Raw genomic sequence first — 17,500 nt, forward strand, 5'->3', positions numbered from 1 at the left:
TGTTTTCATTCAGTTTTAAAGTTTACCTTTAAAAATACAGGTTTTCAAAGTTTGAGAACTGTAGACTTAAAAATGACGATTTTACAAGCCTTTAAAGTCGTGCTTTTTTACTCTCAAAAATGGTATTTGAATCGCGCGGCCAAAATACCACGTGATATCAACCTCTGACGTCAGTTTGTTGCCAAATTCGTTCCCGCAATATGGAGGAAAAGAGGCAGCGAGGGCGGTATTGCGTTGCTGGTACGCCAAACCAGCAAAGCTGCCAAAACAAATCGTTTACCCCGGGTAAACGAATGTACCAATTTCCCGCTGATCCGGCTGTGAGGGCCAAATGGGTCCATTTTGTCCGTAGACATAGGCATGATTTCAAGAACCCGACGTCAAAATACACTTCACTCTGTTCGGCTCATTTCGAGGATTCGTGTTATGAACGCAGTTTATCCGTTCTAAGCAGCATGGAGGCCGCGGGGATGAAAGTAAAGTATTGCCTGAAAAAGGACGCGATCCCAACGAGGGATACTACTACTCCACCAGGTCAAGAAGAACTTAGCGAGCGAAGTAAACGACAGGTGAGACAAGTTTCATGCTTCTTGAGGTTCGTCTTGATATGGCGTAATTTCGCTATAAATTACATCGTAATCTTCATCGTAATCTTCATCATCTTCAGACATATCTGAAAATTCGCTCATTTCTGAATCGCTAGATATGTTTCCTTCCAAGTTCGCTCACTTCCCAACAAGGCACTTTGACAACGCAAACAAACCCGTGGCAACAAAGTGACGTCACGGTTTGGTGAATTTGGAAAAATCTTGGCCCATTCCCCTGACCATTTTTAGGGTAAAATAGCACGACTTTGAAGGCTTGTAAAATCGTCATTTTTAAGCCTAGAGTTCTCAAACTTTGGAAACCTGCATTTTTTAAGGTAACCTTTAAAACTAAATAAAAACAATTTTCGGTTCATAGGCACTTTAAGCAGAAGTGTTTACTGCTAAAACCTCTCATCTGTCAGTTATTACTTCACCACCATTTCCTTAAGTGTGTATGTTTACTATCACGACTATTGTTATTGTTATTGTTATTGTTATTATTATTATATTTATTTGTTATTTTTTTTGTGTGTTTGTAGCTGTAATTAGTGTATTGTAAAAGATTATGTAATGTTGTACGGTTTGTCGATTTGTCAAATAAAGTTTATTAAAAAAAAACTTTGGAGAAATGACCTCTTTTGTTACACTTGGCACACGTGGCATCCTTTGCGGGGCATTTTTGGCGAGCGTGATATTCTGAGATAATGCCGCAACGCATGCATATTGTCGGTCGCCTTTGTGGCCATTTCCGTCGTCGGTCTTGGTTTGCTTTCGATCCTTTTACTTCATTGATTTGTGTTGGTACTCCGCTTCGAAGCATTTCTTGTTTCTTTTTAACTGACTCGTTCTGCCTGGCACTGTTTATCACCGATTGTAGCGTAAGGGCTGAATCCATCTGGAGTTTCTCACTCAGCTTGACATTTTGCAATCCTACTATGATACGAGCTCTACTAAATTAACTCTTCTCCAAGAGTTCCAAATTCGCAGTGCTCAGACAAACAATAGAGGTCTGTGATAAATCTGTCAACTGGCTCATCCGGTTCTTGCTTTCGCATGTTGAACTTTGCACGTTCGAAGATGACGTTTCTTTTTAGGACAAAATGTCGATCGAATTTTTCTTTTACTTTGCTGTATTTCTTCTCGTCTCCCTCGGCGAAAGTAAAGCTCTTGATCGTCACCCATGCAGTAAATCATAGCATTGATATGTAACAGTTCTTCTTTTTTGTTCAGTTCGGTCGAGATTTGGAACCAATCGAAACGTTGTATCCACTTAGGCCATTCTTCTGGATTCTTGAAAATTATCAAAAGAAGCTGGCGGGGCAATAATGTTGGACGCCATGTCGCTCAATCTTTCCTCGATTTCTTCTGTTTGAACACTTACTGACACCATGTACAATTACTCTAATGGAGAACCACACAAGCCATGTTGTAGATCAGAAAAAGAATCATATCCCCTCTAAGGTTACATTGCATCATTAGTAAATGATTAACACCAGACACAAAAATGATTTATTGCCTGTTGACAGTGCTTGTCAAATCACTAAGTCTTTTTCTTGCCCACGCTTTGGCTCTTTAAACTTCTGCTTTACGTGATTGGTGAGAAAAAAAATACGGATTTAATGTGGCAACAAAGTAAGCATTGTTATTGTAAACCAAATAAACCTTGAATTCAAATTTTCAGACTAAGTATTTTACAAAAAAAAAGGTTTGAATCAGCCTTAATTGTCATAGTTTTTTAACATTTGAATTAATTGCTCCTTTTCAGACAACAAATTTTAGTCCACGAGGACTAACATCTATATGGACTCCTAACATACGATATTGCTTGTGAAACGCCAAAACATGACGGTTTAACTACACTCTTGCTTTCAAATTAATTTGGACTCCATTTCTATTGTTGTTGCAAAAAAAAAGGGGGTCCAAAAATTATAGGGGTATCCACGTTTTAGACATTTAGGTCTAAAAACTAATTTCAAATTAAGTTAGCTTTCAAGTAGGATACTACACAACTGTGCCACCCTGTGCTTTTAAATTTCCACTCTAGACCATCAGAGAAGTGTTCACTTATTCAACTGTTCTTAAAATTTATGCTGACAACTAATTTTAAAGGATTAGCTTTCAGTTGAAATGAGGGATGACTGCACAGCAAATGACATCTTCACAGTCAATGATAAGTGCCATTTCAATAGCACTGATTTGAAGTAGTTCGGTTTCACATATAATAGTACCTCCTTATGTATTAACTGTGTATTGTGTCCTATGAGTCTAGGTGTTTTTTCATGTACATGTATGAATTTTTTATTTTGTACTCTTAGAATGTAATTATGTTCAACGTTAATTAAAATAAAAAAAAATTAGTTGGGCAGAGTACTGTCGAGAATAAGATATGCTTCTTTCTACAGCCAAAAGCATTAGTACAGTCTTCAAAACAATTGCTCCTATCTGGATACAACACATTTAAAATGTAAATTTCACTGGCCCTTGCACCTCAAAACTTACAGAAGTCTAGATCCTGTACCTTCTAATGTAGCAAGAGGCTTTCAAGATTTTAAGACAAACAAACCATGTAAAGAAATATTTATCTGCACAGCACACAATGTGATGTGACTTTGGCCCCCCATTCCCAAAAGAGGTGTTGTGTAACTGTGACTGTTTATACCTTGTTTCCATCATTATCAACACCTTTCCCTTCCTCCTCTAAGTGAAAACGCAGGTTTTCCAGCAAGATGACTGAACCTTGAAGAAAATAAGAAGAGATACCAAGCTTACTAATCATTATTACTAATCGGGTTATATTCATTTGATTATGCCATTAGTAACAGCAAGTTCCGTTTCAATTCAACTACCAGTAGTATTGTTCTTTCTCTACTTAATAAATTATCTAAATCTAAAGCGGCAGATCTAGATAACATTTCTGCCAAATTTATCCAAGAATGTGCTGATATTATTTTAATCCCTTTATTTGATATCTTGAATAAATCACTACTATTCGGTATTTTCCTGATGACTGGAAAAGTGCTACATGTATTAATAGTTACTCCTTTATTCAAGCAGGGACCATTATGACCTAAATGATTATCGGCCAATTTCAATTGTTTCGGTTACTGCAGCAGTAGCTATATAGCTAACAAATCAAGAAAAACTACAGCACTACCATTTACATCATTCAGTAGTTTCCAAGAGAGTGGAAATCTATGTTTGCTGCAAAGATCTTTTCTACAGATTAATTTCGTGAAGACATACTGTAGGTTACATTTCTTGTCAGTGTTATTATAGGGTTTGCACTTTTTAAGTACTTTCCATTTAATGCGAAATGTTTTGTTTGCGTCCTTCAGGGTCCATATATGTTTAGATGGTTCCATTGCATTTCGTCTGTTGGCATTTCGGAAGAATGTGTTGTGGTTTTGGTATCGTTCTTTAAAGTTTGATGCCAGTCCCACGTTCGATTCTGTTGTTGTTTCCGTCATTTGGTAGACCACGTTCTCTTGGAGGCATTTACCATCAAGTGGGCATTCTGCTTTGCAGCTTGGGTCATGATTTTGGTTTGGGGTCGTTGCTACATTTGAGAGTATCTGTTTGTCATTTGATGATTGATCGACACCTTTATTTAAACGCAAAATAAATAGTTAAGACCTCAGGGTAGTCCCTTCAGGGAGCTTACAAAGCATCTCTGCTATCAATAGGAGCCCTGAGGTCATTACCTAACATAGAATACACAATAAAAGGATATATACAAAAAAAGACATAAAATATACAGAGCCTAAATTTATGTACATTTACAGTGATTATTAAAAATCGTACTTCCATAGTAATAGAAGGATCTCCTGGCTGTTTCCGTTCTTATTGCAGGCAAATGTAAAAGATTGCTCTGCCGAGTCGAGCAAGTACAGATGTGCTTATTAAAAACAAAATATTACAATACTGAGGACAGCGATCATCAATGCATTTCCTCACAAGCTTAAGGACGAGATCATCACGCCGGGTCCTAAGACTTGCAATGATGGTTTTCATGTTTGGCATGCACAAGTAGCTGGGTTTTAGTGCTTGGCTGTTGAAGATCTTGTTTAATGGGTGGTTCTTGGGGAAGCGTTTGTCGACAATGGATAAAAATTTCTGTACAATTGACAATTTTTAAATCTCCTATATTTAGCATACACTAACATAAACACTCTAATATCAACTTATCAATATTAGCTCAAATTCTTTTACTCAGATGTATCAACGATATGAAACATGATTTAGCCAAACAAAACTCTGTGAGCTCTAGGGCACAAATTCAAGAAGTTTGTTGACAAAACGGTTTCCTTCTTGAACAAATTCAAACACTGATGACAAAATTGCAAGTACGTTTGCATAATTTGTCATGCATGATGTATTCCTTGGCCTGCCAATTTTTCTGAATGTGCCTTGTTTCATGTAACCCATGAAGGTTCAGGATTTTTCCGGCGGAGGAATCAAAAATGAGAATTGTCATTGCAGGACTGAGTGTGACACGATAGTGATTGCGTCACCGATTACATCTCTATAAAGTCAAATTGGAAAATTAAGTCTAATTGTGGTCACCCAAATCAAAGCTATTCAGCGGTACTTTCTTTTGATGTTTACTATGCATAGTTAAAACTTGTACTGAAGTCTCTGGATGAAAACCTAAGGCGTGGACATTAAAATAACAGCTAAAGAGCAGCAGTTTTCTCGAACATGGGTTTCAGGATTTCTTGAAGAGCAGCAGTTTTCTCAAACGTGGATTTCGGCATTTCTTAAAGATGACCTTTGAAAGTTAAAACGGGTTAATGGATCCTATTCACCTAAACACGTATCGAGTACCTCTGCTGTCCTATTATTCCAAGGGTTCACTAAGTCTGAAACTGTCCCTCTTTTCTACTCTTCCTCAGCGTGCACTTGCCTTCGATCATTCAATTTGACATGACCATTCTTCTGCTGTGAAACATTCGCGTTGCTTGAAGTGAGGTCTGCATTTGAATCTTTGGAATTCTTTGAATTTTCTGCATGTTCTGCAGCATCTTACGAAGCTCCCAAAGAAAGCAACAAATCCTCACTATAGTTTTCTGTTCCAATTTCGCATTCACGTTTTCATCATCTACGGCTGTAACAACATAAGCAATCCACCAAATGGAGTAAGTTTACACACGATACTGTACAGTACTACGGTAAAACAATTCCAGAGGAAGTCAGAAGAAGAAAAAAATGGGTCGACTTTGTGCTGCGGAGGAGGTTAGATTGGACACTCTTGCTCCAGCTGTCTGTTTTTTTCTTCTTCTTCTTTTTCATACACTTTTAGCCATTCTTCATCTGCCAAAGGTTCGACGCATAGGCGGCCACATTGCTTTCATCACTTGAATCATGCGACTCGCGCTCCGCTTCACTTTCTACTTCCACGGCAAAATGATAATCTTTACAATAGTCATCTTCAGAATCTAAATTCTCCTCCTCCTCTTCCTTGTCCTCCTCCTCGCTTGACTTGATATATTCATCAGGTGAGGCCACGTACAAATTTTCGACAATATCTTGCTGTCAAAACCCAGTCAAATGCTTATTGAAAGCATAGCACGCTACTCAGCCTACTCCTTGGATGACGTGACAGTATAACTTGATCCAGGTCCCTAGATTCGAGGCCATGGGTTTTAAGAAGACAAAGTTCACACGGCTCTAGAAATGCGGGAATTTTATCAATCTCGATAATTTTTTCAAATACTTGACCGGAACAATTAGCAGACTTAATTTAGCCAAAAAAAGTTGGGGGATAGTTCTACTTTAAGATATTTGGTAAATAAATGAAAACTCACTTTTGAACAAACAATGAACAGAGACCCTGATTAAGTCTTCATAACTGTGCCTTAGCTTTAACCACCTTTTAATAACCCAAATTTTAGTGTTGCTGCATTGTTCTAAACATTAAAACCATAACCTGAAAACAAAACAAATGCATAAATAATTTCACAAACATTTATACTATACCAGGATTTGGGTTTTGGCATGCTTCTTCTACTTCTTTACCCACACAGTCAGGAAGGAATTTCACATCCCTTAAAACAAATAAACCGTTAGGCTATTTAGATGCTAGCTGACAAAAGTATCTTAAAAGACAAGTGAAGAAGATGACGGCCGGTCAAACAAGGTATAGAATGTTACTCCCAGGATATAGTTGTAGCTGTAGCTGCAGTTAATTTGGTTTCACCCAACCTTCAGAACAGTAGCCTGGACACCAGGGATTGTTATTTTTTTTGTTAGTGATACTTGTATGCAAGGTGCAATGGACTCAGAAAATAAAAATAAAAAGGAAAGCATGCCTCCTTTTAGTACTGCGCATACATGTACATTCTGTGCATGTCACGATGATCTGAGCAATGATGGTTTCTTATTGATGGTTTAAAACTGTGTGGGAAAATCAGATCTTAACAAGGGCCATTGAAATCTAAAATGAAAATTGGGGTTATCCAAGCATAAGAGATAAGTAGGCTTCAATTTGGAAAAGAGTGCCATACATTGTTATGTATTTCATTAAGCTTTATAGAATTATTGATGCTTAATTATCTCATATGTGGTGGCACCTCATGAATGTGTGCATGCCCAATGAACGAGTTATTGTAATGTGGAAAAATTGTCCCTTGCTCAATCTGTCATAAACTTTATTTAATTTACTTGGAATTTAACCAAAATCATAAAATTTTCATTGGTCTACGTATAGTGCATGTATTCACCATCAGCCGTCATTACGGGGCAAAAAACAAAATCATGCAATGAATGACCTATTCTTAAAAGAAAAATTTAACTAGTTATTTTGATGACTGAAAGCGCTGCGTTACTATCAGGAATTTCTAGAAACTTAAGCTTACTTTTGGAGGAGCACTACTATCATAACTCTATGGTAGAAAAAATCAAAGGCTCCTGTGAGCCCACATCCTAAATGCAGAAGTGAATAGTGGTAAATGTAAAGCAGTACTTACATCAAACAACACTACAAGGATTATTGGATGCCATGCTGCATTGCGGGAATGAAGTGCGAAGTGAAAGGTATAAAACATTGTTCGTGTTGTGTTTGGTTGAGCCGGGAATCAAAATATAAATCCTATTTAGCAAGAAATGAATGAATCTGAAGGGAAAACACTTAGTAATATGTAAAGCAGAGATATGATTGAAAAAAATGTGTAGCTTTTTCATGCAAAACAATGGTGTATCACGTAGTGCAAAGCATGACTATCAACGCACACAGCTCTAATCTTGCACACAGCCATGCTGGCACAAGTAATGAAAATAGATTATTTTATAAACTATACATTTTGAAATCCATTCTGGTTATGTGACCTGATAGAAACCAAGCAATATTTCAGCTAAATCAATGCAAATTTTTAGAGTGGAAATCTTGTGATTATATTTAGAACAATTTAGCCCTGGTCATTTTCATATGTGTAAACACTGGGACTTTCATTTCAAGAAAAACTAAGGTCATTCTGATAAACCTCTTATTTGCTGGTGGTCTGTTGGAGAGCAGTCATTTAATTCAAAGAACTGGATAAGACACAACAGAAAATATGGCCAATTTCCTTTCTGTGATCTTGAAAACCAAAAACGGTCTACATACATCACATGTACACATGCATCGCATGGAAGTTTGTTTCAAGTGCTCCGAATTACTTCCCCACATCAACAGCACAGAATTTCTACAGTCATTCCTCACACATCACTTTTGTGGGAAGACCCACTGGTAGCGTCTATTTACTCAGGCGACTGATAAAGCAATGATCTCTTTAATTACCTTGTTTTCTATGGATGAAAAAGTTTAGTTTTCTTCTGTAAGTGAATAGTAATGCATTATGAAATTAATATAAGAAACTAGTGCAATTCCTCTTGCATTTTTTTTACAGCTGACTAAAGAGTATGAAATTATTACAACAACACGTCATGTAAGTGGCACTGAACTGTGATACACATGGGTGTGTGTGTTGACATGTATGTACACACATCATTCCTAGCAAAATGCAAGATACCTTTGCAAAAGCTTCCTCAGTTCATCAGCAACTGGAGCCAGAGAATACTTTTCTACTACTCTACCATCTGGACGCCCCAAGTGACTCATTAACACCACACTCTGGGCACCATTGTCCAAACAGTAGCGGATACTCTGCAGGGCAGCGACAATCCTTTCAAACAAAAGTCAACACGTTATTCATTTGATTCTGCACTCATAATTTGAAACATGCATTCAAAGGAAAAAGTATTCTTTTTGGTAAATTGTTTTAGCCAGCAACAAGCAGTAATTCAGGTGTAACTTTTTAGTGACAAAATTTCACTCAAAATAAAGGGTGTGGCTTGTCTGCAAGGACATCAAGAAAATACCTAAATGAAGGTAAATTTGTTTTCTTTAGGCAGGTTCACATCAGCCTTTGGCTGCCAGATTGTAAACCTGTCTAACAAAATAATATGAGTGTACGTGTATGTATGTACGTACGTACGTATGTATGTATATGGCTTCAGGTGAGTTCCACACTGTTAAATCCAGGATAGTGCCCAACAGTAATGGAGCAGTGATAACAATACTTGTCTACTCAATATCATTTCATATAGACTTTAATACAGTACTGTTTCGTGGACCAACAAGGCATTGATATAGAATTTCTAAATCCTACACCAATCTTACCAAACGATGTAACCTTTGTAACACCGAGAAATTCTATATTTTATATAAATCAGACATGACAACGCTCAACAAACGCAATGAACTCTTATCAACTTGCAGGCACAAGCGAAAGTTCCTCCTCAAATTCAACCGCATCCCTAAGGACCAATCATAGACTTACTAATGTACCTCCCTATTGTTTTCTATTTTTTAATTTTCTATGTTTGATTTTGTAACGGTTTTTGTAATGGTTTTGGTCAATATTGTATTACTGATGTATATAAACCCCAGCGATGCTACAGTGTATATAGAATTTAACTGATGAGTAGACCAACGCCTCGTTGGCTCACGAAACAGTACTGTATTAAAGTCTATATGAAACGATATTGAGTAGACAAGTATTGTTATGTATGTATGTATGTATGTATGTATGTATGTATGTATGTATGTATGTATGTATGTATGTATGTATGTATGTATGTATGTATGTATGTATGTATGTATGTATGTATGTATGTATGTATGTATGTATGTATGTATGTATGTATGTATGTAACCCCAGCGATGCTACAGTGTATATAGAATTTAACTGATGAGTAGACCAACGCCTCGTTGGTCCACGAAACAGTACTGTATTAAAGTCTATATGAAACGATATTGAGTAGACAAGTATTGTTATGTATGTATATATGTATGTATGTAAAATATATGTCTACCAGGAGCTGGATGAACGCGACAAAAACCACAGGCAAAACGATGACCCATTTGACATTCTGGGGATGGAAGTAGTAGAAGTGTTGTCTGGTTAATCCTTCTGATAAGCGAAAGGAGTGCGTGACAGGTATTTTTCTTTAAAGTTCGACTTCGCAGCGCGATCAATAAGCCTTGTATCATGCCGTGCATGGCTGTGACTTCCAATCGTTTAAAGTTCTAGTTTTGAAATAATTAAAAGCCCTCTTTACTCGTATTGTAGCACCAAATGAGGAGATTAAAAGGTTTCTGAACAAAGCAACTATTTTGATGAGCCTGGCCTTTTCGTAGTTCCACAGGCTAGTTTGCTGTTGACATCTATTTCTGACGCGATGAAATGTACAATGGGCGTGCTGTCAAGCCTGTCAGCGCTGTCGTGTTCAATGAATTTATTTCCGACGGAAAATTATTTTTTCGCAGCCCCAAAACGTGTAATTTCTTCAATGCAATCTTTCACAAACAAGATGCCTGCTATACTGGCATTACGCGTGATGCTGTGGCTGATTCATTTATTCCAAGTGTTTGCTTCGCAGATTTATAAAACTATCCATGCAAATGGAATAGTTTGAGTCATGAAGATCGCGTTACGTTGTTTCCCGTGTTACGCTACTCGGGGTTTCAAGGGAAATTGCCCAAATTCCATTACGATAATGTCTGCCATCATGGTCTAAGACTGTCAAACAAAGCACGATTCCTTCGCCAGGAACTCTTGAAGATGCTGTGGCTGATTCATTTATTCCAACTGTATGCCTCGCCGATTGATAAAACTATCATTGCTAATGGAATATTTTGAGTCACGAAGATCGCATTATGTTGTTTCCCTTGTGTTACGCTACTGAGGATCTCACCGGAAATTTCGGGAATTTCATTACGATAACGTAAGCTTCTCGATGACCTCTTTTCTGTCTCCTATCGTGGTTCGCGACTGTCAAACAAAGTACGATTCCTTCGCCAGGAACTCTCCAATTTCCACCGTTTTAGATGTCGGGTGCTTCTTAGAAGTTATTCTTTCGATTCACCGCTTCAAAATGGTGAAATTCCCATTTGAAAATGGCACGCTTGAGTCCACAACATGTTAACAATATGGCGCCACAAATTTAATCCGTTTTTAATAAATATATCAAATGATGCATTGACATCACACGGGTAGGGGTGAGTGGGTCCCCTCCCTCGCGATATAAGCAACAAGAATGGACTTTGATTGGCCTGCTATTGTTGAAGACAATCAGAACAATACATCCCGAGTAGGAGAGGGGAGGGTTTAATGAATAAATTAATGTACAGATTTGTGGCTACGAGGAAGAAAAAAAAAAAAGAAATCGACCCGTTTTTAGACACGGTATGCCCCTTCAGGGCATCCCGCGTAAAAAGATTTCTGGAAGAAATGGAAAAGATTCTGCCGAGATATTTCCATCCAGTGAATACTGACGAACATTGCAGTTGAAATTTGATCCCGCGGCACTAAACGCAAACTTTCCCGATGTATGCAAATTTTGCTGAAGATTGAATTCCGTTGGACGTGTAACAGCGAAGTTTATTTGATAAAAACCTGACATAAAACATTGAAAACACAAACTTCTTTTCTTTCTCGAATTCATTTCATTCATGAACTCAGTACAGAGATAAGTATTAAGTGCCGAGACGTGAATCCACGGACTAATTAATTTTGAAGTTTTGAAAGGAGAACCTTTACCCTGCGAGCAGAGTCTCCTTCAATATTCCTAGATTAGCATCGTATATTCAATCTGCAACTTATATTCATAGCGGTTTCTTCGCGATAATAGCAAACGTTTTTCTGCAGAGGTCATTACGAAAATGGAATTTGCAAAGGCCGTTGTTTTTAGATGAAAAGAAAAGTTGTAACGTGATAGAGATTATAATTTCTTTTAAGCGCTTGAGAAAGTTATAAACATAAACTACGCAACAACAAAGAGTTAAGCCATGTTTTATTGACATAAAAGATCGACCATTTTAGATTTTTTTCCAATTTTTTCGAATATAATTTTAGCAAAAGGATAAACATGTAATATAGCGAAGTGTTGTAAATAGTTGAACTAGAGTAGTCGACGTTGCTTCACTAATACAAAAATTGATCGTAACAGTGTGAGTCATCAATTTTCTTAGTCTAAATGGATTTTGAACTTCAAAGGTGTTCGTGAAGGAGGGTTTTAAAAATCGGGAAATTCCGGAGGGGTGGGGGGGGGTCATCATAAACCCCCCTGGAACGGAAATTCCGAGGGGGTGGGGGGCTAAAATAAATAAAACCTTCCGTGGGGCGGGGGTATGGATATTTTCTGGAACTGCACAATGTAAGAAAACGGGAATAAGCCAAAATTATGCCCAGTAAGGGCATTTGAACTATTTTTATCAAAACTCCATTTGTTACTGAATTTGCTGTGCCAAAGGCCTAAAGTCCTTAATAACTTCAGTGAATCTGATAGTGTTTGGTACTGCAATTCTCCTCTAGGTAAGAATACCCTAGGATCATTAATGAAAACTATTTCTGTTGATCATAAACTCTTGTAAGAGTATACTAACCATTGCATAAAATCAACAGCAGTATCGGTTCTCGATAACAACAATGTTGTAGCTTGGCATATTATGCAAGCATGTGGGCACAAAAGTGAGAGTAGCATAGGGTCTTACAGTTGACAATTAATGTTGCAGTTCCTATTACCATAAAGTTAACTAGAGATCTCAACAGACAAATAATAGCAACAGGATGTTTGGCGTAAAGGGGAAACACTGTGGCATGGCAGAAGACTCCCATAGCGTGACCATAAAGCCTTACTTATCTCCCCAGCGCTACCAACTACCAAACGATTGGAAGTCACAGCCATGTAAGGCATGATACAAGGCTGATTGATCACGCTGCAAATCGAACTTCAAAGAAAAATACCTGTCACGCACTCCTTTCGCTTATCAGAAGGATTAACCAGACAACACTTCTACTAAAATGACTTTTTCCAGAATGATTCATCATTTGCCCTGCTTTTGTGCTGGATTATAATTATTTTTCCGCAGCCAACTTTGCGCCGCGCTTACTATTTTTTCGTGAATTTCCTTACCCTCTGGAGAAATTCTTCATAGGAACACCCCCCAACCCCCTCGGAAATTTCCGTCTATTAGCCTCCCTCCCCCTCAGAATTTCCATTCACCTTCCGTGAGGGGGGGGGGGAAATGGATATTTTCTGGAACTGCACATTCTTCCATCCCCAGAATGTCAAATGGGTCATCGTTTTGCCTGTGGTTTTTGTCGCGTTCATCCAGCTCCTGGTAGACATATCTTTTACATACATACATACATACATACATACATACATACATAACAATACTTGTCTACTCAATATCGTTTCATATAGACTTTAATACAGTACTGTTTCGTGGACCAACGAGGCGTTGGTCTACTCATCAGTTAAATTCTATATACACTGTAGCATCACTGGGGTTTATATACATCAGTAATACAATATTGACCAAAACCATTACAAAAACCGTTACAAAATCAAACATAGAAAATTAAAAAATAGAAAACAATAGGAAGGTACATTAGTAAGTCTATGATTGGTCCTTAGGGATGCGGTTGAATTTGAGGAGGAACTTTCGCTTGTGTCTGCAAGTTGATAAGAGTTCATTGCGTTTGTTGAGCGTTGCCATGTCTGATTTATATAAAATATAGAATTTCTCGGTGTTACAAAGGTTACATCGTTTGGTAAGATTGGTGTAGGATTTAGAAATTGTATACCAATGCCTTGTTGGTCCACGAAACAGTACTGTATTAAAGTCTATATGAAACGATATTGAGTAGACAAGTATTGTTATCACTGCTTCAAGGTTATGGAGCTAAAAGTAGCCTAAAAACACAAAGCTTGGAGAAGTTGCTGCAAGACTTAACAGCCACTGATACTTTTCGCAAGTATCCCCCCAAGCCAACTAATGACAACAATTAATGGAAAGTAATGCTAGCCATGCGCAGCCCAGCAGACAGCAACAGAGTGCGAGGCTTGCATATGTAAAGCTGTTGAAGCAGCACCGATACAAAAACTGTGCCCTTTCATGGAATTATGGGGTATGCCGGCATTGCAACCTACATTGCATGGGAGGTTAATGACCACTGACCTGGTAAGTAAGCGGCCTGATAATACAGACACTAAAGGTTAGACCTTGCAGCAGGTAATACAGCAAGCGAGTGATACTCTGCCTTTTACTAGACCTTTTATACTTAGACATATGTCTTGGACTAAGCCAAGTAAAGTACTATCAAACACAAGAGATTCACGTAGCACTGAACAAGACATGAATAGAGACATTTATACCTTTTAGCCATACAAAACGAAGGATATAAAATATGCAACAGACGGTATTGCAACATGCTAGAAGTATAGGTATTGTACAAGGAGAGTAAAAGTACATCCATTTTCACTAAATAAAAGTACATCCAGTTCACTAAATCTATCTAAACCCATGTCCAATGCGTTACATAATGCTAACTGTTAACAACTGAGAGATCAAGGGGGTCAGGCTCCATTAACTGCGTTTTACAATTATGTTGCAAAACTTAACAAACGAAATCTAAAACAAGAGAAATATCACAAACTTTAATGTCTGCCTGTGCCCAAGATAGTACTGAAATTGTTCCTTTGTGAACTGGTGTTGATCACAGTAAGCAGTGTGCCACACGTACAAAATTCCTGTGCTTTTAAACGCACAATTTTGCTACCATGCAGTGGTAAGTAGTTGAGAAACAGTTCACTTCCATGCTGGAGCTTTTTCATTTGGTTGTATTATTACAGTGAATTTCCATAATTTGTCATTAAATCTCGTTGTAATTGCTTACGTTTTTGTACATTTTAGTCTGCTTTAGTTTACCAATTACACATGTAAATAAATTTCGATTTGTTTTCACATTGTGCCTTCTAATGGCTGTGCTACATAACAAATGAAGGTCTGAGAGCATAACCGACTTATGTCGAATTTCAGCGCGGCTTTCGATTTCGCACAGATTTGTCCGAATTTTGGCTCTCCCTGGTTTTGAAAACATTTCACGGTTTTACAATCGCGGACAAAACTCCTTGAGAAAACCAAACACGAACAGAACAAAAACCACTTGCTTACTTCTCCCTCCCACCCCCTCCCCCTATGCAATGACAACCGAACACAGACAGCCAAAAAACCACTCACTTACTGTTTCTCCCTTCATAATTCTACCACAGTTACTTCTCCCTCCCCCCCCTCCCCCTTATGCAATGTTGATGTGGGTAGTGATGCTTGCCAGGGGACTGTTCGTGGCCCAAAAGACAACATTGAGTCAGGGGGAGGGGGAGGGGGAGGGGGATTTGGTAGTTTGCTTGTCTACAAGTGAACGCGCTTGGAAGGCAAATGTTTTTTATAGGTTTTGTCCACGTCAGACTCATTTTCCAAATTATCGGTAGCCTAAAAGATTCCACTGTCCACGAGCCGTGTTTAGTCGCACCAGTTGTTGTTTCTATAAGTAACGTTTGTGATGACATCATGGTTTGCTTTTGCGGCTTGTAACAAGCCCAAAATAGATCAAGGCAGTTGGGATAAACAATTTGCGTATCGTACTGGCTAGCTGGTTTCGCTTTTGTTTGGGGACGTTTGTAAACGCACGAGATCTATGGATCTTTTGAAAAGTTATGAAATTGACGAATGCAGTTCACAGAAACTGGTCGAAATGTTGTCCAAAGAATCCCTCCTTGGTAGTGATGACTGTGCCGTGGCGAATTTTTCAATTCGATTATCAAATCCCGCGGGAGCAACAGAGACAAATCCTGCCATGTGCAAGGTGTTTTGCACGCCTTAGTTGTGGTTTGCCAGGCTTTAATTCGGTATGTAACGATTAACTTTACAATTTCAAGGCAATGGTCCAATAAAAGTACGATTAACATGGCTTTTCAACGGTTAACACCGACTGCTCGTGAAAAGAATAGATAGTCAGTACCTTTTAATAGAACTGCCGTTAATCGTTGTTATTCGTTGTTAATCGTTGAAATGGCTACATGTCTTCCTGTTAATCGTGTAGAATGCTAGTATTTTGCGGTATCAAGAGTGATATGTCGACAAACGGGACAAAGCTGCATTTTACGCCAGGAAATGGACACATTTTCTCTTGGAGAATGTAACTGTTTACATTTCTGACATTCCTGTCACGCACGTAGTAGTTTGTAACAGAATCAAATAAAAGCGTGACAGCATTCTTTCCGTTGCTCCTGCGAAAAAGACCGCTTTAGTGTGCCGTGCTTCAAAGACAACGAGTGTATATTGAATACAAGTATTTAATCCTCAGGGCATTGTCCTTTTGATCATCCAGTGTCTATAATGTTACCGATATACATCTTTACAAGATGGTAAAATTTCTCAATGGCATTAATACGAAACACAAATCGGCGTGAAAAAATACTGGACAATGGTTTTCAATCGAATTGCAGTTCACATGCAAAAGTTTGGACAAATCCGAGCTACATCAAAAAACGGGCTGACATTCGACATAAGTCGGTTATTCTCCTAGCCCTTCAAATCACTTAATGTCTGGTCCCTTGGACAAGAGAAAATTTGTTTCCCTCAAATCTCAATGTTTCGAGATTCTCGTGAAACAAAATTAACTGGTTCCCTCTGGACCAATCATTAAGTGTCAATCTGCAATATAAGGTGGACAGAATCTTCGATCTGCAGCCAATTTTTTTTTATTAACCAGAAGTCACTAGGTTCCAAGCCAAGACATTAAGAGCCCCCTGACCTCTGCAAACGAACACAATTATATATTGTTGTACAAACGTCAGTGCATGCAAACACTGATGCATATCGAGGTTGTAATTATTATTACATTAAATTATGGTAAATTTTCTCTTAAGTACAGAGGAGCAGTTGTATGGAACAGCTTACTGGCTGTTCTAAAGGAATCAAAATCACATAGAACTATTAAAAAATCACTGAAATTGTATATTCAAACCCAATTATCTTAAGTTAGTATCAGAAATAGTAATAAGATATAAGCTTGGACAATCTTGTTAATTTAATGATAAGTATTCCATCCTTTTCTTGACGCCCACTACTGTGTAATAACTTAAATAACGGGGGATCTTTACAAAAGCTCAACAGAGCTTGCTTAAGATCTCCTTGCCTCTTAAAATAAATGAGTTTTGTGAAAACCTAATAATACATGATGTAAAGGATGTAAGGCAAAATAAAGGGTTTGATCCTATCGAGGTTGTAATAAAGGTACATACCGCTGGTTGTTTGTGATCTCTTTTCCCTTGAGAGGTACATTGAAGTCAACGCTACAAATACAATAAATTACTGTTTATTCTTAGCCCACGGTTAAAAAAATATTACAACCTAGTTAAAGAGCATGAAAAAGCATTCAATAAAGCAGATCAGAATTATTGCGTTCGCAAAGGAAGAGGTTCCCTGTGCACGCAAGCAAAAGCTGACCCATGTTTTATCGTTCCATGGTTCACCTTTTCGGCGCCATTTTGAATGATGTCACAATTTGGTTGCGCAAAGCATT

At 38.0% G+C, this 17,500-nt stretch overlaps 1 protein-coding gene, 1 long non-coding RNA gene and 1 pseudogene across 2 annotated transcripts in view; 1 reads left to right on the forward strand and 2 right to left on the reverse strand.

Moving 5' to 3' along the window:
* The window catches only part of LOC146457759 (uncharacterized), a 21,495-nt gene extending 21,027 nt beyond the window's left edge, over positions 1 to 468 (forward strand). Inside the window, exon 2 of the long non-coding RNA XR_014858373.1 lies at positions 1 to 468. This exon is cut by the window's left edge and continues 3,454 nt beyond it. This is a non-coding gene — a long non-coding RNA (uncharacterized LOC146457759).
* Positions 1 to 3,240, reverse strand: part of LOC146457760 (uncharacterized) — a 16,303-nt pseudogene extending 13,063 nt beyond the window's left edge.
* LOC146457757 (phosphoglycerate kinase-like) overlaps positions 1 to 17,500 on the reverse strand; it is a 76,866-nt gene that overhangs the window by 58,089 nt on the left and 1,277 nt on the right. The window contains exons 2-5 of the mRNA XM_085091475.1: positions 17,220 to 17,270; positions 8,594 to 8,746; positions 6,564 to 6,631; positions 3,247 to 3,323 (exon numbers count right to left, since the gene is read on the reverse strand). Of these exons, the coding sequence (XP_084947601.1) occupies positions 3,247 to 3,323; positions 6,564 to 6,631; positions 8,594 to 8,746; positions 17,220 to 17,270 (349 nt within the window). The remainder of the gene's footprint in view (positions 1 to 3,246; positions 3,324 to 6,563; positions 6,632 to 8,593; positions 8,747 to 17,219; positions 17,271 to 17,500) is intronic.

Source organism: Pavona decussata, unplaced genomic scaffold (assembly GCF_977016875.1).
Source record: "Pavona decussata unplaced genomic scaffold, jaPavDecu1.1 SCAFFOLD_237, whole genome shotgun sequence".
NCBI lineage: Eukaryota > Metazoa > Cnidaria > Anthozoa > Scleractinia > Agariciidae > Pavona > Pavona decussata.